Source organism: Macrobrachium nipponense, chromosome 13 (genome assembly GCF_015104395.2).
Source record: "Macrobrachium nipponense isolate FS-2020 chromosome 13, ASM1510439v2, whole genome shotgun sequence".
Taxonomy (NCBI): domain Eukaryota; kingdom Metazoa; phylum Arthropoda; class Malacostraca; order Decapoda; family Palaemonidae; genus Macrobrachium; species Macrobrachium nipponense.
Genome location: NC_087206.1, coordinates 92,169,054 through 92,196,776, shown reverse-complemented (window position 1 = coordinate 92,196,776; position 27,723 = coordinate 92,169,054). Strand labels below are relative to the sequence as shown.

Sequence of the window (27,723 nt, the reverse complement as noted above, 5' to 3'; positions counted from 1 at the left end):
CTCATGTTGGCAATTTGTTATTCTATTCTACACGAGGACTCAAACGATCCCACGGTTGCCTACAGCTCTTGCTAATGTTTACAAGTTTTATTCTACATAAGGACGGACTCAATTCTACAGTACTTGCAGCTCATGTTCATATTGACAATTTTTATTCTGCACAAAGACTCGTACAATACAACAGTGCCTGTAGATTTTGCTTGCGTTGGCAATTGTTATTCTAACAAGGACTCTTGCTGATGTACGTAATTTCTAATCTACACAAGGATTTTTATATAAACTTTCACTGTAACAGTGGCTCTTGTTCTTTTTAGCAACTATTGTCCTACTCAAAGACACTTCTAATACAAACTGCCCATAATAGCTTGCAACAGAGCTTGAGTGTTTGATGAAAGCGGAAACTCGTTCGATATAAACTTCAGTGGCCATGTCCGACGGGAGGGGCAACGGGTCACAGAGGGGATCCAAGAGCCAAATAGCTAACGAGTGGCTATCTCGAGCCGTTACCTCATTCTTCAGGGTTTTTTTTTATACTGACAGGTAAATCAACATTAAGAACGCATTAAAACCCAAGCGAAATTTACTTCTTCGATTTTAAAGTTATTACGTAACAGACGTTGTCTATATGACTTATCAGTGCTTTAGTATTTAAACCTATTAGAGACTGGAATATGAAGCCTTATCAAGAGAGGATTTCAATGAACACAGGTTCGTTATATTAAATTTTCCTTATTTTCCATTTTTTTTAATTTTAATAAAGATACTGTATCGTTACCTTCATTAACGATAAAGCCTTACTGACAGAGGTTCGGAATTAGGTAATGTACTAGTTACATCATAATTTCCTTTCCCTTTTTTTCAAATCTAATCAAACAGAGGGGTATTGTTTGACAAAAAAAATTTCAATGCTATAAAAGTTAGCCAAGGCAATGAACCTTTTAAAGTAAAATTAATGAACTTTTGAAGTGTGAAGCCTTACTGACAAACCTGTAAACAGCAGCTGTTCTAGTTTCACTATCACAATTGCCACTTTTATTCAGTTACCTTTAAATTTCTTATTTTCCCGACAAATTCTTGACTCTATTGAACCACAAACTCCGCAACCCTCGAAACTAAACCAGTAGCCTAGATACTATCCCCTAAATAAACGATACCTCATCAATTTTCCTACGTAACTTTGGGACAACTGTGGCCTGCACTTAAGGAATAATCAGTTAAGTAACAGAACCATGAAAAGCCAAGACACTCCTAAACTATTCATGAGCACAAGGGAGTCATGAAAAGGCCTACTTCAGCCCGCAACATAATCAGTTGTCTAGCACTTCTGTTTATGGCTTGCCGACATGGCAACGAGAAACTATGTAAGGATAAATTGTTACGCAACTCATTTATATCTGGTACGCGCTCATAATTCAACAAAACTCATGTGTTACGTTAAACTTTTAAACATATACAAATAAGCCCACAAATGTTGTAACGGAACCAACAACCAATATAAGTCAAATAAGCAATATAAAGTCAAAGTGGGAGATATAAAGCATTTTTCGCCTTTGTATCGATAGGTTAAGAAAAAGAAAACTGTAGACAACCAAGTTTAAGTGAAATATTGACCTAAATTTTTTGCTGCCTACATATACTTTTTTCTTAAACATCTAAAGAAAATTAATTTTTAAAAAAATGCGACCAACCAGCATACCGATGTTATCACTACCTGGGTTTTTTTTTATATACACTCTTGACACTATCGCTATAAAAATCTATCAAGAGGACACTACCTCAATAAAAGCTATTAAGAAGACGCCACCTGTCAAGGGTGTAGCAGATTACCCCTGTGTTCTTTACAGCACAACTCACTAGTATTTGTATATCTGACCAAAAAAAACCCTAATGGCTGACCCACCTGTTAAGTGTTCCTGCTCAGTACTTTTTAGTACTTTTTAGGCCAAATTGCGCACTGAAGTTACTTTTTAGGCAAGAGGTATAGCGGATAATTAAAACTTGAAGAAAACTTATTTCCTTTAATTTCCAAAATGTTAAAATTAAAAACAATCTTTAAAAGGAGAACTTAAAAGTCGTTTACAAGGGATTTACAGAGTGAATTACATCCAAATAAATATTACAATTATAAACTTTAAAATTAATATGTATCCGTAAAAGTAGTTGCAAATAAAATTCCACTTTTTAGAAGAGGTTCCCTTAAAATGATTAAGTAAAAAAAATCTTGACAACATTGTTGGACCTAATTAAACCTTAAAACTATTGAATTTAAATGGATCACAATAGCGATCAAAATCAAAAGTCCAGATAAGGCTAAAAACAGCAAAAATCTGTTTATTCAGTATTTAAAAGTCAGAAAAATAAAAAAAAGCAGCTTTCTATGAATACAAGCAATGCAAATGTAGTCTGTACAAGAGTTCGCAAACAAAAGAACCTAGTCTACAATTAAAATTCACAGTTTTAAATGGTGTTTAGAAGGGTTAAATTTTACAATGTACCTTTCAAACAACGAGCCCGGGTTGGACAAAGTTCTGGCGTTTCTGAAACTTCCAGAGAAAAGGCTGACAAAAAGCACCGAGTGAAAGTTAGTTTTACCTAATCTTGAAGTTTCGAATGGCGCTCTCCGTCGTGTCTGGCTACTGCTGATCGCCTTGAGCGTAAGGAGGTTCTGCCCGAGTATTCAGGTAGAAAATGCCATGCATGCTGGAAAGCAATAAAAGAAGGGGAGCCCTTTGAAATACTTTAAAATGCAAGATTACCAATATCCCTACTTCGGGATACCCCCCTTTTTTGATACCCAACTGAATATCAGTCAACACCATACCATACATATGGACGAAAGCTGGGCATATGAGAGAGAGAGAGAGAGAGAGAGAGAGAGAGAGAGAAAGTTTAAGAAACTTGCAGAGTAATAAGAAATAAGCAAGTAGTTAAAGACATCCATCAAATCAGGACGAGACAAATATAAAAGCATCAACATCAACTTCATCAAGCAATCTTATCTTCGCTATGAAGTAGGGACAAGTTGAAGGTTAACAGGGTTTTTTTCTGCAGTAAACCTTTTTTCCGACACTTAACAAAACTAAACAAAAAATCAAAGTTTTTATAAATTTCTAGTTGTATCTGGGGATAGGGCCAATAAAAGAAAAATAAAACTCCAAGCAAGACTGTTTTCAATCACTAACCTCTTTTCGACGTGGAAACCCATATGGGGGCAGCCTAGTGGCCCACATACGGTGCACAGACCACTGGCGAAACACTCGTAATCGTGGCATGGCCAAGCTGTGAACATTTGCGAAGGTTCCAGAGCAGTTATGCTTTCAACCCAAAAATCTGTCACTCTCGCGTGGCTGCAGTTGTCTGTAGGAGTGAGAAAGTTTTTTTTTTTTATTTAATACTTATAACATCCTATCTAAATATTGCAAAGTTGTCGAGAATGTGGAATAGAATGTGGAATAGAGGTGAAACTGCAACTAACAGAAAAAAGGACGAATCGATTGTTAGGAGAGGGTGGAAAGTAAGTTGGAAGAATAGAATATGAATGGAGGTACAGTAAAAGAAATGAAAGGGGTTTCAGCTGGCGGCCGAAGGGACACTGCAAAGAACCTTAAGCAATGCCTACATGAGATTAGTCCACTAAGCCCCTATACGGGATGAAGTTGTCAACGTACAGATTCTTAACTAAAATTTGAATGAAGTTTCCTTTCTCCAGACTTCCACAGATTAGCTATTCACGCTAATAACTTATTACAGACCATATTACAGTTTGCTGGCCTATAACTATCCACGGGGCCCACTCAAAGAAGACCATATACAAATTCTCGACAAATATTAGCGCCGAATCAGACCACCTCAAGACAAGACTGTGCCCCGCTACACTTGTACAAACACTAAGTATAATTATGGGTTAAAACCACAGCTGCTGAGAGAGGCACAGGAAAACTGCTCCAGTATAGATGTGCAGTATTCAAGTAAAATAAAATTCACAGATGTGCAAACCCAACTATTTGAGAGAGAGAGAGAGAGAGAGAGAGAGAGAGAGAGAGAGAGAGAGAGAGAGAGAGAGAGAATTTAGGCCAAAGGCCAACCACGGGGACCAGTGGGGTCATTCAGCGCTGAAATGGAAATTGATAGTAAAAGTTTGAAAGGTGTAACAGGAGGAAAACCTCGCAGTTGCACCATGAATAATTTTTTAGGAGGGAGTGTTAAATAAGATTGAAGAGAATATGAAAGGAGGTCCAGTAAAAGGAACGAAAGGAGGTTGCAGCTAAGGCCCCGTCCACACGATCAAGCTTTGGTCGACGAACTTTGTCCCATGTGACGTCAGAAGCGGAGAAACCGCGAGTAAAGTCGGAACTCTACCGCAGTTTCTCCGCCTCTGACGTCACATCGAACAAAGCTCGGCCGTGCGGACGGGGCCTAAGGGCCAAAGGTACGCTGCTAAGAACCATAAGTAATCCCTACAGTGTACCGCATGAGGAGCACTGACGGCACTAGCCCCCTACGAGAGATTATAATGCTTTGTTTTTTGCCACCTACGAGTCTGCGTATACTACTCACTATAGGCCAACAGGAAGAATCACGCTACTAGAGAGAGAGAGAGAGAGAGAGAGAGAGAGAGAGAGAGAGAGAAAAAGAGACTTACGCATCAAGTCCTGCCAGTCATCTAATATTGTCGCATTCCCACTAATAATACATCCAGGTTGGTGTCTTCCCCCATTAGGATAAAAATCGGCGTGTCCCACGGCTTCGTACAAGCCATAGCAACCCTGAAATAAAAAAAAAATTCAGAAGGCCTCCGCCTACACCTGTTAATGTGAAAGTACTTAGTTACCAAACATCTATGTTCGTATGTACTGTGAATTTCCACCAGTCCTGTGAAGGCTGCTTAGCAATAAAGCTGACAACTGTCAGTATTTATAGTAGTTTCATTTCTTCCTTGTGGTGTTACATGTTTAAATAACGTGGCGGTGGGATAATCGTTTAGGAAGAAGAGTAAGATTCTTAGTCACGTGATGTAGATGAGAACAGAGCGGTTACATTAAAAAATATTTCTTAATGCAGAACTTCCACGGATCTATGATGAATTTGGCCCAATGGTGTAGAGATTGGGGGCGGGGGTAGTGGGGGCGGGGGGGATGGAACCTACAAAGTTTTTTTATTTTTAATCGTGTGGTTCCTTTCACCAAGGATATTCACTTCAGATACTATCGTGTCCATGATATGGTAACAACCTGCTCTAAGTAATTTATTAAAGGAAGGAGCATTGCACCTAGTGTAATACATGACATCCAGCCTCACAGTAACTACCTCCGAAAAAACATTTCAGTTAAATGCATGTGACTAAATATACACAATTTCCAATGCCCTTGACTGATTATACACCAAGTTCCAACGCCCTTTGATTATACACAAAGTTCCAATGCCCTGAGTACACAAAAGGTCAATGCCAATGCCCTGACGTACAAACCAAAGTCAAACCAATGCCCTTTGATTATACACAAAGGTCCAATGCCCACTTTTTGTTTTCCAATGCTGTTGACCCGTACACCAAAGGTCCAATGCCCCTTTTGTCCCATATACACAAAGGTCCAATGCCCTTTGATTATACACAAAGGTCCAATGCCCTTTGATTATACACAAAGGTCCAATGCCCTTTGATTATACACAAAGGTCCAAGCCCTTTGACTGATTATACACAAAGTTCCAATGCCCTGTGACCAACTAACTATGCACCAAGTTCAATGCCCTTTGATTATACACAATCCCAATGCCCTGTGACTGATTATACACAAAGTTCCAATGCCCTTGTGCCACCTAAAACTATGAACACAAGTTCAATGCCCTTTGATTATACACAATCCCAATGCCCTGTGACTGATTATACACAAAAGTTCCAATGCCCTGTGACGTTATACACAAAGTTCCAATGCCCTGTGACTGACTAACTAGACAAGTTCCAGTGCCCTTTGATTCTACACATTTCCAATGCCCATTGAATGATTATACACAGTTCCAACGCCCTTTTACTGATTATACACAAAGTTCCAATACCTTGTGGCTAACTATGCACAAAGTTCCAATGCCCTTTGATTATACACAGTTCCAATGCCCTTTGACTGATATACAATAAGTTCCAACGCCCTTTGATTATATACAAAGTTCCAATGCCCTGTGATTAACTATGCACCAAGTTCCAATGCCCTTTGACTGATTATAATTATACACAAGTTCAGTGCCCTGTGTCCATACACAAACTGTCTATACATAAATGAAAAAGTAACTATCCAATAGTTAAATAAGACTGCATAGGTATTTTTCCTTCCCGTGGCAAAAATTCAGTCTAGTACTAACGTACACGGGATTCTGGTTGGTTACAAAGCGTTCATTGTAGAAACCACAGTGAACTTACCATGACAAGTTGTCCGCTATTTGAATGGATGATATCTACATAGGCTGCGTGAGACTTGTCAATACGGTGGTCGGCATCCCGAAAATAGAACAGGGGTCCTGCAGGATCCAGTCCTGTTAACAGTTACGTAAAATTAGCTTATCTAGTGCGATCAATTAAATTGAAGCTATGAATTCAAGAACAGTCACCTGATATAAATTATGCACTTTTAATTTTGAACCAAAAGATATGAGTATAAAAAATATGAACTATAATTGCTGAAGCTTTGAAGAATAAAAGTAAATTTTGTCCGAATATATCTTCGCACTAAATTTCAGATAACTGATAAACTTTATCTTTAATTATTAATTGTTTAGACGAACAAGCTTGACTGAATATATTACACATTTTTGTGATTAGTGATAAGTAACAATATTTACATTCTAGGTCTCAAAAAATTGCCTTCTCCGAACTCTCATACCAAAAAAGTTTATAAGATGAAACGCAATCTTAAACAGTTTGGGAATGATATTACACTTAAAGAAATTATCTGTTCCGCAATAAAAAAAAATAAAAAAAAAACAGTATGGATGGAGTATTTCAAAACAGACAGAAATTAACAAAAATTTCATCTCGGCGGATTTTTAATCATTCCCGACTCAACATTTTCATAACTAATTATTAAGGCTTGTCCACACGACCGGGCCTGATCGGCGGACTTTCCCTCTAACGGGCACACTTTACGGGCAAACCGTCAAATTGCCCGATGGGCCTTGTAGCAAAATCACCATGGTGGTGCCCGATGGCTTGAACTTCGACCCTGGCAGACGTACGTTAACCATATACATTTCTTTTTACTGAGCCCTTCTTTGCACCATATTCTCTTCTTTTTCATCACACACAAAGCAATTATCATGCTACACTATCTTCTACTAGCATCGACGGACACGCCCACCTCTCCATCGCCTCACCCGTGTGAACAACATTCATGGGTAAGCCCGCCAGAATTTGCCCGTCAACCCCGGAGCACGCCGATCAGGCCCGCTCGTGTGGACAGGCCTTTAGGGGTGAAATCCGAAAAATCAAAGTGTCTTTATACATCCTCTGCCTTCACAGCAACAGAAATTAGAACTGTACGTGATCTAACTATATAATAGGGCAAACGAGGGCTGTCTAGCCCCCTCTTAAGAGCTGAACTCACCGGTGATTCTCCCAATCTGACCACATTTAATATACTTCCCAGTGAAGCCAGCTGCGTGGGCTCCTAACGAATGCCCAGTGATGTGAATATTAGAAGGGAGTAAGCCAGTCTGTTCGTTCAGCCAGTCTATAAAGCCGGCTGTGTAGTTGGCCACCTGAAAGAATTTAAGCTTATTGAAATATTTTAAAACTTCAAAATATTCGTAAACTAGTACACACAAGAAAACCATATTAAGAAAGGACCCTTAACTTGGTAAACGAAATAAAATAAAAACAATACTGAAGTATTTGTAAATTCATACATAAACTAGCATAGAACTTTTGGAAACAAGCATAAAATACAGATTTCTTTTAACAAGGACTCCTAACTTGGTGAAATTATTATTTTTTTAAATTCGTATATACAACAAGCCTGGGTCTCTTGGAAATTGATCAAAAAATAGACAGTTTGCACTCAACAAAGAACCTCTTAGTATAAAAGTGACAGAACTAATAAAAAAAAAAAGTAGTCAATTACTTTCAGAGATTTTCACACTCTTAATTCCCTATTTAACTAAAGTTCGCCCCCTAAAAAAAAGGGTTTCTTGAGAGGTATCCGTTGAGTATTTGCAGTTTCTATAGAATTTAGGAAAAGCCTTTAAATATTAAGGGAAAAAAAAAAAAAAAAAAAGTACCTCTTGAGAGAATTCAGAAAAAAGAAAAACAGTTCTTGAGCATTATGGGAAACCCAGCCCCTTGAAAGAATTTGCCATAGTTTTGTCCTTGAAAGTATTTGGGGAAACAAACTTTTGACCTGGATATTTCTTTTAAACTATTTTTCTTTAATGAATCTAGAGCGGGAAATAGAAATTAACTACCGAAAGGGCCCCTTTTAAATTTTGATTCGGACGCTAAACTAATCCATTTCAAACGTTATGAAGAATATCAGAATGTCAGGACAGAAAGGACAAATTATCACAAAATTATTCCACAAACCTTAAAGCTGTTCATTGCGGCTTCTCTGTACCAAGGGTGCAATACTAGAGTCCACCAATCGACAGAAATAACATTGCATTGTTGCAATTCGAGTAACGCTGAAAAGTAAGACTGGTTTCAATTTCAGTATAAAACTGGCTCCATATTAATCATAAAGTCTACATATACAGTGCAAAACCTGGTTTCATATACAGTACAAAACCTCCATATGCAGTACACAACTGACAAAGTTGAGTATCTTAGTTTTACCAGACCACTTGAGCTGATTAAAAGCTCTCCGATGGCTGGCCTGAAGTATTAGATAATTTTTCGTGGCTAGGAACCAACTTGTTACCTAGCAACGGGGCCTAAAGTTTGTAGGATCCGAACCATATATCGAGAAATTAATTTCTATCACCAAAAAAATTCCTGATTCCGCGGACACCAGATACATTATAAAGTCCTCAAATATTAGTATAAACCAGTCTTCCATCTCCAAATACAGAATTAAACAAGTCATCAAACAGTCTCCAAATAAAATATTAAATAGTCTCCAAATACAGTATTAAACAGTATTAAACAGTCTTCAGATACAGTATTAAACAGTCTTCAGATACAGTATTAAACAGTCTTCAGATACAGTATTAAACAGTCTTCAGATACAGTATTAAAGTCTTCAGTATACATATTAAACAGTCTTCAGATACAGTATTAAACTGTCCTTCAGATACGTATTAAACATCTTCAGATACAGTCTTCAGTAAACAGTTAAACAGTCTTCAGATACAGATTAAACTGTCTTCGATACAGTATAAACTGTCTTCAGATCAGTTAAACAGTCTTCAGATACAGTATTAAACAGTCTTCAGATACAGTATTAAACAAGTCTTCAAACAGTACAAAGCAATTTAAAGTTACGGTATAAAAATGTCTTCCAGTACAGTATAAAACTCTTCCAGACACCAAATATGATATAAAACTGGCTCCATATACAATATAAACAGTCTTCAAATACAGTATAACCTGCTCCAATAAAACTATCCAAATAAAATAGAAAACTAGCTCCATATGCAGTAAAAAAAAAAAGGTTGTTTTAACCCGACTCCAAATACAATATAAAACAGTCTTAAAATTAAGAATAGGTTCCTCGTTGGATGGGTGTGTTACGTACTCGCCTGCAAATTCGAATGTCGCAAGTTCGATTACCCGCACTGCCAATGTAGAATCAGAGGAATTTATGTCTAATTAGAAATTAATTTCTCGATATAATGTGATACAGTAAGCTGTAGGTCCCGTTGCTAGGTAACTAATTGGTCCCTAGCCACGAAGAAAATATCTAATCCTTCAGCCCTAGGAGAGCTGTTTATCAGCTCAGGGGTCTGGTAAAACCAAGATATACTTATCTTAAAATTATGTATAAAACTGCCTCTAAATACAGTAAAAAGTGGCGGCAAATTAATGATAAATCAGGCGCCATAAGCAATGTAAACTGTCATCAAATACAGTATAACCTGGCTCCAATACAACTAGTTCCAAATACAGTAGAAATCTGGCTCCATATACAGTAGAAAAAAACATTTTAGTCTCCCAGTGCAGTATAGTTGAATAAAATTTTGGCTAGAGGCCAAGCACTGGGACCTACAAGGTCATTCAGCGCTGAAACGGAAATTGACAGTAAATGGATTGGAAGGTGAAACAGGAAGAAAACCTCGCAGTTGTACTATGAATCAACAGTTAGGAGGGTGGAAAGTAAGATGGAAGAAAGTATGAAAGGAGGTACAGTAAAAGGAGTAATAGGGGTTGCAGCTAGGGACCCGAAGGCAGGCTGTAAAGAACCTTGAGTAATGCCTACAGTGCACTGCATGAGGTGTAAACTGTATAAAACAGTTTTGTCTTCCAGTGCAGTATAACTCTTCTGGAACAGACATCCAAGTACAGTATAAAACTTTCCCAGAACAGTCTTCCAGTAAAATATAAAACAATCTTAAAGTATACAATTAACCTTCCAAATACAGTATAAAAAGGGCGCAAAATACGGTATGAAACTGCTGCCTCCATGTGCAACAGAAAACTGCTGCCTCCATGTGCAACAGAAAACTGCTGCCTCCATTGAACACTAGTTAAACAGAATAAAAAAGAAATATTGTTTTATGGATTAGCCCAAAAATTCAAAATATGTGAACATGACGTTTTTAGTCATGTTACTCAAAGAAAGTCACTTTAAAAGCTAAATTGTAGAAGTTAACGCCTGCGTAAGCATGTAATTTAACGCCTGGGCTGATTACACTGAAAATCTATGAAAGATATTCTATGCCGATGAAGATCCCTGCAATTAAACTAATACCTTTTTTTGCATGCAAGATCCAAGTATTCTTTCCGTTGTCGGCAAAACCGTGGAAGATAATGAGCGTGGGAAATGATGGATCAAAGGGCGAGAGCGCCAGGTTGGTTAGGTTTCCTGGCTGGAGATTATAATAGTCATCATCACCGGTGTTTGACCTGGGAAAAAAAACACCGGATTTTTTAGGTCGAGAAATTATAATTTGACCTGAAGACAATAACTTGAGTTGGTTAAAACTGTACCCTTGTAATGGTACCAAGGGTATGGCAAATTTTATATTTTATTTACTTATGAACACTTACAGCAGATTTATACCAAATGTATCCAACCAAGTACCACTACGGCGCCGCCTACTGTATCCTTTGGTCATAAAATTTTATTTGCAGTTGGTATAAACGAAAGATTTGTTTCCAGATCACAATTAGTGGAATAAGATTAAAAACAGGTAAATTCAGGAGGCCAGATGAACCTAGAAATTGCTTTAATTATACCCACTAATAACCAAGATTAACATCTCCCCGAGAAGGAATTAAAACTGACCTCGTCCACAGGAGAAACTTGACATCGTCCAGAGCACCCAGTTGCCCTATAGTTCTGTACAAATCCAGCACTCTGAAGCTTTTTTTGAAACCAGCTTCAATACCAAAGAAGCTGGCGACGTCATCAAGATGGAATTCAGTTGTTGGGTAGTCACCGAGGTTGATGGCGGGAACTTTCTTGCTAATGCTGATGGCAGGAAGCTGCCCAAAGTTGATGGCAGGAACTTTCTTGCTAATGCTGATGGTAGGAAGCTGCCCAAGGCTGATGGCAGGAACTTTCTTGCTGTGGCTGATGGTAGGAAGCTGCCCAGGGTTGGAGGCAGGGGCTTCGCCAACTACATGCCAACTGGCTAGAGCAATTGCTGAAAATTGGTGGAAAAATAAAAAGTTAAAATAAAGATTACTGGGAAAATGCTATATTGATCTTTCTTCTTCCCAGCTTGTACCCATTTTTATATGGGGTCGCCGTTTCGGATGAGCCGTTTCATCTATTTCTATCCTGCGCTTCTGCCTCATCAATTCCCTTCTCATGTAAGTCTCCTCTCACACAGTCCTTCCATCTCTTTCTTGGTCTCCCTCTTCTTCTTCTTCCTTGCACCTCCACCCCCATAGTATGTCTCCCAGCGTAGTCCTCATCTCTCCTCAACAGGTGAAAAGGCTATATTGATAGCTAAATATAAGTTCAGATGAAAAATTTCATGCACACTGTTTTACCCATGATGTGGTCTACATAACGCTATCCAGAATTTCACAATAACTGCAGATTATATTTAAATTTAATTAAAAAATCAAAAACCATTACCAAACTCAAAAAGAATAAACCTCAACATATACAGGACTCTCTACTTTAAACCAGATACTTTTGAATGTCAAGCAGCAAAAAGAAAAAAAAACCTTGTAAAGCACGAGAGAGAGAGAGAGAGAGAGAGAGAGGAGAGAGAGAGAGAGAGAGAGGGGGGGGGGGGGGTGCTGAGCTACATTAGCTTTCTGTAATACGTCTTTTTAGCCATTGCCTACAGTCATCGCTTCGTCAGATCAGTAATAGTAAAAATAAAGTTTATGAAATCTATAAATAACCTTACTATAAGCTGAGGAAATGACGCAATGTGCTCTTGTACAGACAAACAGGATAAAAGTCTTTGAAAAACAGCCGTTTTATGACCATAGGAAACTGAACACTAGTATCTGCTCAAATAAACCCTAGTTTGTTGCTATATCCTACCTAACCAATTTTACTATAAGCTGGCATATATTGCAGTGTGCTCCGGACAGACAAACAATGGAACACTTCTTTAGAAACATTTGTTTCATGAGCATTTAGCATCAGTAGTATGTTTTCCAAGCCATCCCGCATTCGGGTGCTGTGTCCTGTCAAACCAATCTTCGAACTGTCAAATCATTCTTGAAAATCCTAGACTTTCGGAGGGAATTGCAACCCTAGAGCTTGTGAGGTAGACATTTAAATACCAAATTATCAAAATTTTAATCTTAAAATTATAAAGTGCCATAACCCATTCTGCTCTTAAACGCAATAAAAGTCTTTAGTTATTGCTACGGTCGATATTAAGTAAATCCTACACTCAGTGATTCAGTTACCGTACACTAAAAAGAGTTACGTTCTACAATTTGGTTTCTTTGCGAGATACTCTTGGTAATCATGGATTTTTATGTCACGGATATCATCGAAAATTACAATTTGGGTTCCCTGCGAGATATTCGGGTAATCATGGATTTTTTTTGTCACGGATATCATCGAAAATCAAACAATTTAAAAAAAAAAATGACATTAAGAGAGTTGCTATGATAACTTCGTGGGATATCAAGAGCAAGCCCCAAGCCCCATTAGTCAGATTGACACAGGCTGCCTTAGTCATTTTTCTATATATTTCCCTTTTTTAAGGAGTCTATTAGGATTTCATCCCTCTCATGAAGTTGTTCCCAAGGTGAGAAATAACACGTGCGCACTGCTTATCTAGTGATTTATGAGCTAAAACTATTGATAATGCTGTAATTCTCATCTTGGTTCCCACCTTAATCCTGAGGACCCACTGGGGTCACACACCTTCTTTGAGTTAGTATGAAATGTCTTCCATCGTGATGTTAAAAGAATAGAACAGAATATATTGACAAGACTGAATGGTGCAGCAGGAGGAAAACCTAGCAGTTGCGATATGAATCAATCGTTAGAGTTAAGCTATTTTATAAATAAATGTAAATTCATATAACAATGTAAAAGGATTTTTTATAATAAAATTTTAAAAATTTGTTTAGAGAGGATGGAAGGCAAGATTAAAGAATATGAGTGGAGGTTCAGTAAAAGGAATAAAAAAGGGGTTGCAGTTAGGTGCCGAAGGGACGCTATAAAGAACCTTAAGCATTGCCTATAGTGCACCTCTGACAGCACCAGCTCACTACGAAGGCTATATGCTACGGGGCGGGAGAATACGCCAAATGATTTGCGTAGACAATGGTCAGAATTCCACAAAACACCAAATAAGCAGTAGAAGAAAATGTATGGCTTCTGCCAAGAGAAAAGAATAATTTTGTACTTTCATAACATTTTCTGATACTTATTTCTTGTGCTTTGTTGAAAAGTTCACTCCACGTGCTTAGTAAGCAACCTGAAATAAAGCAATTTTACTGTTACGGAGATGTTCGCAGTATGATTTCAAAGTTCACTGTCACGGGAAGGTTACTAAACGCTGCAAGAGATACTGGTACCAAATCAAAAATAATCCTGATATAGACACGCATTTCTTATAATACACATCTTCACACTAAGTTTCCACCAGTCGGCAGAAATCTCCTTTGCACGCTAAAATATTAACCATATAAAGAATATGAAACCTCTAAATCACCTTTCCTTGTCGAAATACTCAAAAGGGTAGGCCACGTCTGAATCACCTTAGCAAGTTAAAATATTCACCTTATAAAGGCAAGGACACGTCTAAATTACCTTTGCATGTTAAAATACTCAAAAGGCTCGGCCAAGCCAAGGTCCCCCTTGAATAATAAAATAATTACTTTATAAGGCTAGGCCACGTCTGTATCACCTTTGCATGCTGAAATATTCAAAGGGTATTCCCCCGCCTGAATCGCCTTATAAAAAGTTAGAATTAAAACCTTTTGCAAGTTAAAAGAAACACTTTATAAATGGCTAGGGTATGTCTGAATCACCTTCCAATGTTAAAATACTCAAAAGCTTGATAAAGTGACTCACCGTTGCTTGTTAAAACACTCATACGGCTAGGCCTCATCAGGATCACCTTTGCAAATTAAAATGATCACCTTATAAAAGTTCAGCCACGTCTTAATCACCTTTGCCAGTTAAAATGAAAGAAAATATAAAGGATAGGACACGTCTGGACACCGCCTTCCAATGTTGACATTCTCAAAGGCTAGATAAAGTCTGAATGCCTTTAAAAGTTAAAATAAAAAAATAAAAAAAACTATAAAAGGCTATGACAAGTCTTGAGCCACCTTTTGTATGTTAAAATTGCCAAAGGCAAAGCCACGCGTGAATCACATTGGCAAGGCAAAATAATCACACTATAAAGGATAGACCACAACTGAATCAATTTTGATGATAAAAACATTAACAACAAAAGCAAATGGTTTACGGAAAAATAAACACAGGATAATGCCAACCACAAAAACCTTACCAGTCAAGACAATAAACCAAAACCGTAGCATTGTGAAGACGGTCGATCGACCGGGAACATAAATTGCACAAAAATCACAAAACAGCGTCTGTCAGACGTCGTATCTGTCAGACGACTGACACAAAAGCGAAGCTTCAACCTTCAAGCTTGTGTGTTTATGGCGTCTTTCGTAAGACGAGACACCTTTTGAAGAACTGGGCAACGTTACCAGTTGAAGAAGGTGAACGAAGATTGGTCTGTTTACTAAACTGGCTCGTTAAGCATTACTGTAATTGTTGTTTGTGTGTTACAAGCATTGGGGTCTCGTTATGTAATATGAGAAATATATATGTATATATTTATGTATATATATATATATATATATATATATAATATATATGTATATGATATTTATATTATATATATATATATATATAATATATATATATAGATATATTATATATATATATATATATATATTATCTATATATATATATATATATATATTTGTTGGGGGGAAGGGGTGGGGGAACTTCAGGCATAAACTGGTAACTAGAGAAATTGTTTGTATCGAGAAACTAAATGCTTAGAAAAGTGACATGACATTAACAAGTTATCACCAACATTCTAGAATTGCCTTATCCTTAATACGCCTCAAGGTAGAAACTAAAAAAAAATATTGAAGAAAACCTACAATAAAAAGCAGGTAATAAAAAAATAAGTCTAATGGTGTCTGAAAAAGGAGAAATTACATTTGAGGTAAGTACTCATATAATCTAGAAAGTTATATTAACAAGCTATCATCAATATTTGAGAATTCCTTAATACGCCTCTACGTAAAAAAAAGAAAAAAAAAAGGCCTGAGCGAAATCTATATTAAAATATCTTCAATAGTGTCTGGGAAACTTACAGCGTGGTAACTAACACTTCTGGGAGAATACGATAACATGGCACATGGTCGTGTTTAAAAGACTGGTCATGACTGTATATGCAACATTCTTCATGTTGTGTCGAATATAACAGACAGAAATAGACGATATCGAATCTTAAAATCATTATTAATGAACAATACTCATGGTAGCATGAGTCTTGAAAAGGAGAAACAGATCCACAGTTATGTATGGGTATTAATAGTTACTTTTTTAAAATATATGTTGTACCCATACTTGACTGTGGATTTGTTTCTCCATTATTATTATTATTATTATTATTATTATTATTATTATTATTATTATTAGTAGTAGTAGTAGTAGTAGTAGTAGTAGTAGTAGTAGTAGTAGTAGTAGTAGTAGTAGTAGTAGTAGTAGTAGTAGTTTAACAAAGGGTACAGAAGTCTATTATATTTGATCATTTTAAGACATTTCTACGTCGACTGATTAGCTTTTGATGGTTATACCACTCAAAGGGTAGAGAATTCTGTATTGCTATAACAACAAACTACAGAAATCTACAATATCGTTATTATTATTATTATTATTATTATTATTATTATTATTATTATTATTATTATTATTATTATTATTATTATTATTATTATTATTATCGTTATTCGGGTTTAATCAGGCTAAGCTAAACTGCAAGCTTTGAACAGAATTGAACAAAATCATATAACAACCTTTAACTAGACATTCTCAAGACTTGACGTAAAGATGACGCAGTTTGGAAAATTAGGTTGAGAGAGAGAGAGAGAGAGAGAGAGAGAGAGAGAGGAGAGAGAGAGAGAGAAGAGAGGAAATTCCTAATCAGTGAAGAGGGTACATAGAATTCCCTTTGTCATCAATGAAAAGGGTACACAGAATTCACTGTAGCTTGATAACTTACCTAGATTCAGAATAGAGAGAGAGAGAGAGAGAGAGAGAAGAGAGAGAGAGAGAGAGAGAGAGAAAGAAATGACAATTTGAAAAATAATTATAACTAAATGAATAGAGAGAAAAGGAAACATAAAGGACAGTCGTTTGTAAACTGTTCAGAATTGAATTATAACTTGTATCTCTCTCTCTCTCTCTCTCTCTCTCTCTCTCTCTAACACACACATAAAACGCTCGATTCTAAAAATAATGAAGTAGAATCCGCACAGTTTTTCTTCAGCCAATGTCCCACTTCAACGTAAAATGCATAAAGTGGTGGCCTAGTTGATGTTGCCTGTCATGGCTTATAAGGACTGGATGACTGATTCTAAGTATTCTGGCGTCGCAAATTACCAGGGTCACTTCTCCCGCGGTAGGGAAAGATATCGACACATTGCTTGGGAAGCAGTTCATATTTCCCACTGGGATTGTGTTTACATAAACAGGGCTGAAGAAATTTGGGTACGAAAAGCTTGTGTGTTTTCAAGGACGAGATAAACGTTCTCTCTCTCTCACTCTGTTCTCGGAGAGGCAATCATTACCCACATATTGCCCACTTCAAATTGCACTCCCTACAACTCTTTCTCTCTCTCTCTCTCTCACTGAGAAAGATAATCATTTTCCACAGCACCCACTTCAAATTGCGCTCTTTACAACTCTCTCTCTTCTCTCGTCTCTCTCCTCTCTCTCTCTCTCTCTCTCTCTCTCTCTCTCTCTCTCTCTCTCATGAAAGTGCTTTATCAACACCCCCTCAGAACCCTGTGTACGTCTTTGCCTCATTATTTAATAACTATTTTTTTGAACAACACAAGCTGCTACATCTCAAACCTCTATATATATATTCTTTATCAAAACAAAAATTCTACAGAATACTACTTTTCGTACTCAATTCAGCACTCAACTCTACGACTGCCCCATCTCTATATATATAATTTGCTGAATGATTCACTCGTCTCAGTCTAGGTTGGTCACCGGTGTGAGAGTGAGTGGCAGAATCTTCTTCCCTGTTTGGTGACGAGAACATAGACACCAACTTCTTCCTCTCCTTCTTGTTAGGAATTTGGAATAAAATCGATTTGATCCAATGCTTCGCTTCGCAGTTCTCGGCCTGGTGGGTAAGTAGTATCAAAAATGTATTTTTTTCGTTTCTAGCAGCTATTTTTATTGTTCAAAGCTATGTGTCGAAGCGGTTTAGATACATACAGTACTCTGCAAGTTTCAGGACGAGTGTTTCTGATACACGTGTAGCCCACTCTCAAGTTTATAGTATGATAAGGTTGGCTTACGCACAAAGCACCTTAGCGACAGTTAAGTGACCTTTGCCCCGGGTTTATCTAACTTTATCATTTCCTCAGCAGGTGTTGCACTTGTAACATTGACGATGTGGGGCGCAAGTGTCCCAGCTGTCGAAAACAATGGAACAAATAAAGAATACCTACGTCCGGAGCCCGATGATGGTCACCTGGGTAATTTGAGTGATGTCCGATTCTTACTGTGGACCAGGTTGGTTAATCTGTTCTTGAGTTATCTAAGATTAGCATTTATTTGATGTGGCATAAATAACGTAGCAGTTTGCGGCCCAAAAAACAAACTGTTGAGTGGCAATCTTGCAAGGGAGTGTTGGCATTCTTCTTCTTGAGGTTTCTGACAGACGTTTTAGCATAGAAATCTCTAATTATCCGGGAGTATTTCGTATCTAATTATGTAAAAAATCTGAAAAAAGTAGTTGTTTAAGTTTAAATAAAAACTGTAGATTGACAATCTTTCACAAGAAGGTGCTGATGCGCCTCAGGTAATGCGATAAAAAGATAATTACGAAAATCTTTTATCATAGGTCTAACCCTGGCGATGAAGAACACTACCGCCTCCTGCCGGGAAATCTAACAAATTTGAACGAATCGCCACTGGACCCTTCTCTCCCCCTGCATATGATGTACCACGGATTCAACGATCACGGAGAATGTGGCTGGATTAGGAGGTCTAAAACGAGTGAGTGAAAACACACACACACACACACACACACACACACACACACACACACACACACACATATATATATATATATATAATATAATATATATATATATATATATATATATATATATCTATATATATATATATATATATATATATATATATATATATGTAATATATATAGATGTATATACTGTATACATTGTACTTTCAGGGTTATTAGAATTGTATAACTGCAACGTCATCTCGGTTGATTGGCAGACTTTGGTGCCCAGCCCTTGGTACAATTTGGCATTTGAAAATACATTCAAGGTTCGTATGAACGTACGCTGCTGTTTTGTGCTGAGAGAGAGAGAGAGAGAGAGAGAGAGAGAGAGAGAGAGAGAGAGAGAGAGAGGGAGGGAGGGAGAGAGATCTGAGGGAGCCTTTTACAAATCTAAATGAGCCCATTCAAATCATCTGCTCCAGTTACACTAGAAGTCTTTTCTTTACCTCCAATAAGTTCTGTCTCTCTCTCTCTCGTGGCATGAATAATGTTGCAGTGCAATGAGTAACGTAGTTATTTCGGAATCAGAATGTCCTCATCAATAAAGAAAGTTCATCCTTGAGAATAAAGCAATGACCGTGAACTTCAAGCAGAGACTAAAACTTTCTCTCTCTCTCTCTCTCTCTCTCTCTCTCTCTCTCTCTCTCTCTCTCTCTCTGTATGAATAATGCTCTGTTTCAGCAAGTGACCTTGCTGTTTCAGAATTTGAATTTTGTTATTTACCGGGCAGACCATCCTTTTGAACAATTCATATCTATGGTTTCATATTATTCATTTACCAAATCTATTTTGTTGTCAATGAATTTTGCTTTCATATCTTCGTTTTATAAGCTCATGTTATAAAGAATAAAAACTACTAGAAATCGTCTCTTTATTGGTGACATTTATTCTTCTGATTCTTCTCAGTGTTTACTGACCTAATTTTTTATTTCTCAAGAAATTAACTCTGTTCTAATTCTCTTCGATGTCTACAGATTGCCAACTACACACCTGATCTGATCCATTTTTCATTTCTCAAGAAATTAACTCTGTCCATTCAAATTCTCTTCGATGTCTACAGATTGCCAACTACACAGCTGACCTAATTGACTGGATAAATGCAGAAAGGGGTCTCCAGCCATCTCAGATACACATAGTAGGTCATTCTCTTGGTGCCCAGGCTGCAGGCCTGACAGGCAAACGCGTCGGGTCTGGTCAGGTTGCCAGAATCACGGGTAAGATGGCACAAATATTTATTTTCGTTATACGATAGAAATCGATCACCTTAACTGCACAAAAAAATGCTTATTAAAACGTGTGTGACGATAAGGGTTTTAGATTATAACAATTCTTTCTGAAATTTCCATTACCAGTATTGTTATTACCCCTTAACCCGACACGCTCCCCACTCTCTCTCTCTCTCTCTCTCTCTCTCTCTCTCTCTCTCTCTCTCTCTCTCTCTCTTCTTTTGCTTTCACATTCTTGGACTTTTTTGGGCCTTTTACTCATAATGATAACAACAACAACAACAACAACTGTAGGGTGTTAGTACACCTAGAGCCTTTCTTGTCAACTATTCTAGGAAATTATGCAAATTGGTCTAGAAGTCTAGTAAACTTCATTTTAATTAGAAGTTCTAGATTGATATGTAGGATATAGTACTGTATAGTACTCTAAGGATACATTTGCAATCTATACCCTTAATTTGTTATATTTTTTATATACATGATTTTTTTTCTTTTTTTTTTTGCCCGTCACATCCTGGCTCCTGTAAGTTCTATTTTGTTCCTCTAAAACCCAGATCTCTCCTGTAGGTTTAGATCCAGCAGGACCCCTGTTTTACGCGAAGGACTCGGAACATCGCATCGACAAGTCGGACGCTGGTTTTGTGGACGTCATACATGCCAACGGTGGCTCGATCCTTGATGTAACGTATGGGATGATTTACAGTTGAGGAATTCTGTTTACATGCTTTCGTTTTGACTTCTTTCGAAGGGTAACCCGAGCCTAATACGTTTCGTTGTATGGGCAGACAAAGCTAGCGCTTGCCAGTTGCTATTTTATTATTATTTTAAGTTTTCTGGATTAATATGTCTTAATGATACTGATAAAATACCAATAACTTTGTTCTACTTAGTTCGTCTATTCGAGATAGCACAGAAGAAAATGGTGCCTAAAACGTTTTCTTGTATAGGTAGTTGTCAGTTACTGCTTTATCATAATTTTGAGCCTAATCAATTAAAATTTCCTATTACTACTAAAAATACCGGAAAGGTCCACTAATTTTGCACTCTCTATTCATGACAGCAAAAATGAAACTCGTGCCTAAAACATTTTATTGTGTGGGCAGACACAGCTAATATACTTGGCAATTACTATTTGTTATTACTTTGAACTTTGTCAGCTAAATTGCAGTACTGACAATACTGATAGGAAAACCAGTAACCTTGTCCCTATTTGTTACTATTTTTCTTTGTTAATTCGTATAATCGAGATTGCAATATAATTCTTCCCTGTAGTAGTAGCAGCAGTAGTAGTAGTTCAGATTTTCCTCTGAAACGGCTCCCTGTTCCTTCAGGGCTGCATTGCACTATTCGAGCCCGTAGGACACGTTGACTTTTTCCCCAACGGAGGACACCACCAGCCGGGTTGTGAAGTCGTCAATGGCTCTATCATAGACGACTGGACAGATCTCTTCGGTGAGTAAAGATGATTAAACTTTCTTTGAATAGCATCGGCCAATACGACTACGGAAACTACGTCATGCTCTGTTACAGCACAGGAGCCGTGTAAAGTAAGAAAAGAGATCTGAATATTTAACTTTTATCCTCGCCACTGTATGATACCATGATGAAATATATGAAAATTTTGTAGCTTGTCTTGAAAGCATTTTAAACTAGATTTAAAAAGTTAACAAGAATTTTTGAACTAAGAGAATTGCTTAAATTGTTATACAATACTTACCTTTGGTAAGATGATGCTTCTGGCCACTCTTACAGGCAGCAGTGCTTTACAATTGACAGTCAGCCTATGATTCTTGTTATCAATTAGAGAAATGTTAGTGGATTACCCATGTGTGGCCTTTATCACTTCCGCCTTCAGGACAGGCTGACAAATTACGTCCCATCACCTTTTATAAACACGAAGACCTCCCCCTCTAGTGGACAAGTAGGCGAAACCAAAAGATGTTACTAGACTAATCATGTGAAAGAAGATATTCATTTTAATGTTGAATTGATTCATGGTAGTATAGACTTCTTTGTAAGAATGTTTACTGTGACCTCTGAAATTTAGATCACTTCTAAAGATTTGTTCACTTTTTGCCACCCTTTGGTATGAAAACTAGTAAGAAATAGCTATGTTCACTACCTTTGGAGTAGAAATTAATTCTCATTGTTTATATCTGAAGTCTTTTTCATATCATAGTGTGATTCTTCATCACCTCTTTAAATGACAGAATATCTGGAGGAGAATTACTATGGTTCTTAATTCCTGTAACTTCATATGAGTCGTATAGATCAACACGTAACTGTACAGATCCTATACTAAATATCTACCTCGTCTACGATAGGTCTACAACACCATCACTCCATTTCTGAAGTATTTTATTATTACAGTGTGGCCCAAAACTTCTTCATGTGGTACTCATTATCTTTTGAGAATTTCTACGGTTCTTTAACCTTATATCTACGTATAGGCAATACAGTTTCAAGACATTATTGTACAGATGCTAAAAACAAAGATTTAGTTTAAGGTAGTTTTACATTTTCGACATGGAGTTGATTTCTTCTGCAATCCACAGAGGGATGCAGCCACAACAGGGTGACGACTCTTTGGGTAGAGAGTATCTCCGCCTTCGACCCTGGCAAGGTTTTTAAGTCATGGCCATGCTCTGATTACGAGTCCTATATGGATGGTCAATGCCAGACTTGCGGGAAAGGTTGTCTTGAAATGGGATTCCACGCAGCTCACAGGTCAGTCTAATCATATGGTTACCTTTCAGTCCTCCTAAATGCTTTTTGTTCGGGTGGCTCGTTTACGTAGCCTGAAATGTGCTCGTGAAAGTTTTGGGATAATAGTACTCCAGCATCCTTGGTTTTCACTAAGTCTTTCATGCTGATGGATGATCCTTTGATAAACGATTGATTAAAAGTTAGACTGTTTTCATAAGTTTTTATTGGATGATCTGTCTTCACCCACAAACTGTAGGCTCACTTTGTCTCATTTGAATTGAAGTCTGAAATATCTATCATTTAATTGTAAATTTGGAGGACACCAATATCAATAAAGAATTGTTCTCCTTTTGGACTTGGAGACAGCAAAAACAAAGGTGTATCATATTACTTCGTACTGTATTCTTTTTCTGTTGTAAAAATATGTTCTATTTAAATTCCAGTCTTTAGTTTATAATTTTGTTCTAAAACAAAGCCACATTTTACCTTAGGCCTACTACTGTACTTTCACATTTCGATTACGCCCTTCAGTTTACAGGGAGAATACTTCCTAAGAACCAACGCCGAATCCCCATTTGCACGAGGTGACGAACAGTCCAGCTGAAATGAAGACTACTACTTCTCAACTTATCCTTTCATGAGGTCAGCCTTTTCCAGCTGTAACAAAGGACAATTCGCAATCCCAGAGCGGTTGGAAAAGCAAAATTATATCTTTATGAATAAATACAAAAACGTTATCACACTAGAGTGTTTTTTCTGCACAGATGACAAGCATGACATTAATTTTTTTTCATGTCTTCTCTCTGTTCCCTTCCAATGTATAAATGATCTTAACAAGGGGACAATTGTCCTTGTCCTGACTTCATAGCTGGATGTAGCCTATTTACAGGCAGTTGCAGTTGTTTGTTAAAAATATTGTTTCACTAAATAGTAGAATCAAAGTGAATAATAGTTATCAAACCGTAATGAAAATTCACGTTGCGTAAATTTGTCTCAAAAAAATCTTTGTCGTGTAGTCCTTTCATATCATTAAAATCTAAAATTCATCACAAATGTTGAAAGAAGTCAAGTATTGAAACAAGTCGTCTCAGTATGTATAACAATAAACAACTTTTACTACGAGTAATGATGAGATACAAAATTCATGAACTGGTAAAAGGAATTACACAGTAGTTGTTAGGAATTCAGACAAGAAGGGATACAACTTATAGCTTACTTAGACAACTGGTTAATCCGCGGCCCACAAGAAATGATTGCTTGAAAAGAGCAGTGGTCAACAGACTCCAGTGAAAGGATTTTGTAATAAATTGGGAAAAATCCCGTCTCACGCCCACCATAAGGAAAAACCTCAAAACATTCCTTGCACAGCCCAGAGTTTCCAGACGGGAATTGGAACGTATGATGGGGTTGCTGCAGTTTGCATCAGTAATTGCTCCCATACTCAGATTCCAAATAAAATATTTGAATAAATTCTGGCTATCGCAAGCAAGAAAAAATTATGCGAGACCGATCTTATCTAAAGAGCAAAAATGTTGGGAGATACTTCGGCCTTGGACCCAGAAGGAATCTCTGGCGAAACAGGTCACCCTGACTCCTCCATCTTTAAAAGAGGCAATACACACAGATGCCTCGTTGACAGGTTGGGGAGGACACTGGGAGGATAGTCAGGCGGCGGGGAGGTGGTCAGCTACTCTGAGGAATTGTCATATCAATTTCCTGGAGCTGATGGCCGCCTTTTTCTCTCTAAAAAAAATTCAAACCTCCAGAAGAGAGACGCTTCTTGTTGGTTCTAGACAATGCAACTGCAGTGTCCTGCATCAAGAGGTTGAGATCACGTTCACCTCTTATCAATATGATATTGCTAGCCATCCTTCGGATGGCGCCAGCAAGGCAGTGGCAACTGTCTACAAGTCACCTTATAGGGTTTCTTAATGTAATAGCAGACTCTCTTTCAAGGAAAACGACAGTCTCAACGAAGTGGATGTTAGACAACCACTCTTTTCAAACAATAGCCAACATGCTTCTGCAACCGGAAGTGGACCTGTTTGCCACGTACAAGTATCACAAACTGCCACTATATGCGTCTCTGAACTTGGACAGTCAAGCAGCAACAAGAGATGCCTTCCTAAGAGACTGGGAGATTGTGAGCAAACTCCCAAGTTCCCAACCTTCAAGTGAACAGCTTACTTAATAGCCCCAAATTGGGCAAACAGACATTGGTTCCTATTACTTCAACAAGTGAAAAGATCATTTCCTATACGTCCTCTGTTCTATCCCACACAGTAGGAGGGAAAGTCATCTACGCATCCTTCTTTCTGAGCTGAGACCTTCACATGAGAATTTTATAAATATTACCCACCTGGAAAATTACTCGCCCAACATTGCTAGGTACCTGGTGCAAAAATTATGGCCATCATCTATTTGACAATACCAATCCGTATGGAAGATATAGTTAGATTATAACCATACTGAGAGCCCAGTTGAGAATTCTATGGAAACATTAAAATTTTCTTATATACCTTTTTTTGAAGACAATTGCCTTGTGGTTACAACAGTCATGGCTTATAAGACAGCATCAAAGGAATCTTTGCTTTATGGATTCGGGATTGACTCTAGTATAGAGAGAAGGTGTCACTTCCCTCCTGCGGTCTTTTGCACTACATAAACCTGCTCCTGAAAGGCTCCCAATTACTTGGTCCCTGAACAAGTGCTTAGACTTCTATCAATCCCTCAATTCAGTGGACTCAATACAACCAAACACACGTTACAAAAGGCGATCTTCTTGATTGTATTAGCATCAGGAGCTCATATTAGTGAACTGGGGTCTCTTAGGCGGGGACGATACATCACGCAAACAGCTGATTATCAATTGTTATTGTCCCCTGGCCCATCATTCCTGACCAAGAATGAGGATCCTTCAAGGAGAAAATTCATCCTGATAATAAAGCTCAATTTAGCAGACAAAACATTGTGCCCTGTTCAAGCACTTAAGGCCCCGTCCACACGGCCGAGCTTTGCTCGACGAACTTTGTTCGATGTGACGTCAGAAGCGGAGAAACAGCGGCAAAGTTCTGACTTTTCTCGCTGTTCCTACGCTTCTGACGTCACATCGGACAAAGTTCGTCGACCAAAGCTCGACCGTGTGGACGGGGCCTAAGGTTTACCTAGAATTCATAGCAAAGATCCCACAAGGTCCAATTTGCCTACACCCTAGCACAAATAATCCACTCTCTACAAGGACTGAGAATAATTTTAGAGTCCCTTACTATAAAGGCAAACCCACACTCCTTTCCCAGGTCTCATGATATTAGAAAAGTAAGTACGTCATTGGCCTTCTTCAGAAATGTCTTTTTCGAAGACGACTCCGAATGTATGGGTGGTCATCAGCAAGGTCAAGAGAACAAGGTCTAGCTAGAGTCAGTCAGTGTTCTTGGAACATTACATACTGCCATAAGCTCGAACAAATTCAACTACACCGTGTATTGGTAGCTGGTATGATTAGTCCTGACTCTATAAGCGCTGCAGCAGACAACCAGGGCTCTTCCTAATGGGTGAGTATGCTGACTAACAATGGGGAAGGTTTGACAATACTGCAACCATACCCAGCATGCACCAGAACTTTGTCCTAAAAACATAAGTTTGTATTTAGTTTCTTGTTCTTTGTTACTAAAACCTTAAGGTACTTAGAGTAAAGAATAGGACCTTGAAAGTTATGGCTTGACCTCGGACCAGAAATGTTTTTGGGTTATTGGCAGTGGCGTCGCTATGGGGAGCCCAGGGTGGTCCTGGGAACCCCAAGTTTGATGCTTAGGCTCCCCCAGTTGAAATTCCCTTTGTAGCTAAACTCTAACCCTTTGTGATCATAAATTGAAAATTGAGCTCTATAATTTCAAATACAGGTTTACTAATTACTAATACTATTATTTTCCTTCATTCACATGGATATATACATTTGGGAATCATTTTCTTTGGCCCCCCCCAAAAAAATATCTTGGCTCTACCCTGGGGTCCCCCACTGATGGAATGCTAACTAAGCCACTGGTTGTTGGGAATAAGATTTGAGACCATAAGCTTTTCGTCACCTGCCAATTTCTTCGTGAAGCTCAGTGAAGACGAAACAAGTGACTACACTATCAAAATACACGTTTTGAAATAGGAAAAACCTATTTTTGGTAGTTGCTGTTGAGCCCTCAAGATCATCCCACTTCCTTGACATTAAGGCATGGGACTTGGGCAAGGAGTCATCCTACATTGACCAATAGAGAGTAATGGCTCCCTGGTAGACTTGTTCATGCCACTTGTAAACAAGATGGCGGACGCACATGCGCAATAGTCACTTCTTCTTACGCAGTTTTTAACATTGGGAAACAGGGTTCAAGCTTTCCTGAAGATAAGAGAAAATGCCCTCTTATCTTTTGAGTCTATTTATACTTCATCACTGTTATTATGTTTATCCTTATGACGCAATACCTAACTACAGGACCAGCTAAAAGAGAATTCTTTGACATTAGTCTGGTCACCATGGAGGTCTAGTAGGCCATGGAAGGGTAACTCCTCTTGAGAACTCAACAGCCACTACCAAAAATAGGTTTTTCCTACGTCAAAACCCGTTTTGTTTTTCTCTTGCATTGTTATTATTAATCAGGTTTCATCAGGCCGAGGTAAAATACAAGATTTTAACAGAATTGAACAAAGTTTAATTGCAGTTTGGTAAATAAAGTTAGGAAGAGGGTACACAGAATTTCCTGTAACTTGATAACTTACCTAGAATCAGAATGAGAGAGAGAGAGAGAGAGAGAGAGAGAGAGAGAGAGAGAGAGAGAGAGAGAGAGAGAGAGAGAGAGATGACAACTTGAAAAAT

The 27,723-nt window shown here is 37.9% G+C and overlaps 2 protein-coding genes across 3 annotated transcripts; one reads left to right on the top strand and one right to left on the bottom strand.

The window, feature by feature from the left end:
• Positions 1-2,004: 2,004 nt before the first annotated feature.
• On the bottom strand, positions 2,005-15,253 carry LOC135225208 (pancreatic triacylglycerol lipase-like). The gene is made up of 9 exons (XM_064264518.1): positions 15,085-15,253; positions 11,424-11,784; positions 10,887-11,041; positions 8,564-8,661; positions 7,590-7,743; positions 6,410-6,522; positions 4,643-4,766; positions 3,183-3,357; positions 2,005-2,700 (listed from the first exon to the last, which is right to left on the bottom strand). Exons 1-9 carry the CDS (start codon positions 15,113-15,115, stop codon positions 2,634-2,636), a joined length of 1,278 nt encoding a protein of 425 aa, XP_064120588.1. The 5' UTR covers positions 15,116-15,253; the 3' UTR covers positions 2,005-2,633.
• A 2,427-nt stretch (positions 15,254-17,680) lies between these two features.
• On the top strand, positions 17,681-23,599 carry LOC135225207 (pancreatic lipase-related protein 2-like). Of its 2 annotated transcripts, none has more exons than XM_064264517.1 (9): positions 17,681-18,025; positions 18,269-18,413; positions 18,745-18,899; positions 19,099-19,196; positions 19,991-20,144; positions 20,724-20,836; positions 21,488-21,608; positions 22,712-22,883; positions 23,394-23,599. In XM_064264517.1, the coding sequence occupies exons 1-9, from the start codon at positions 17,995-17,997 to the stop codon at positions 23,464-23,466; spliced, it is 1,062 nt and encodes a 353-aa protein (XP_064120587.1). In that variant the 5' UTR covers positions 17,681-17,994; the 3' UTR covers positions 23,467-23,599. The 2 variants fall into 2 exon arrangements, with proteins under 2 accessions (XP_064120587.1, XP_064120586.1); XM_064264516.1 differs by having other exon boundaries at positions 17,685-18,025; positions 18,266-18,413.
• Positions 23,600-27,723: the final 4,124 nt, after the last annotated feature.

Bases quoted from the DNA above. Each gene is read 5' to 3' on its own strand.
- LOC135225208 (XM_064264518.1), bottom strand. From the start codon at position 15,115: ATGCTACGGTTTTGGTTTATTGTCTTGACTG. The intron at 11,042-11,423 runs GTCAGTTTTAAT...TTTTTTTCCCAG, and splicing joins AAGTTTCTCCTGTGGACGAG to GTCAAACACCGGTGATGATG. The intron at 8,662-10,886 runs GTATTAGTTTAA...CTTACTTTTCAG, and splicing joins GATCTTGCATGCAAAAAAAG to CGTTACTCGAATTGCAACAA.
- LOC135225207 (XM_064264516.1), top strand. From the start codon at position 17,995: ATGCTTCGCTTCGCAGTTCTCGGCCTGGTGG. The intron at 19,197-19,990 runs GTTCGTATGAAC...CGATGTCTACAG, and splicing joins CATTTGAAAATACATTCAAG to ATTGCCAACTACACAGCTGA. The intron at 21,609-22,711 runs GTGAGTAAAGAT...TGCAATCCACAG, and splicing joins CGACTGGACAGATCTCTTCG to AGGGATGCAGCCACAACAGG.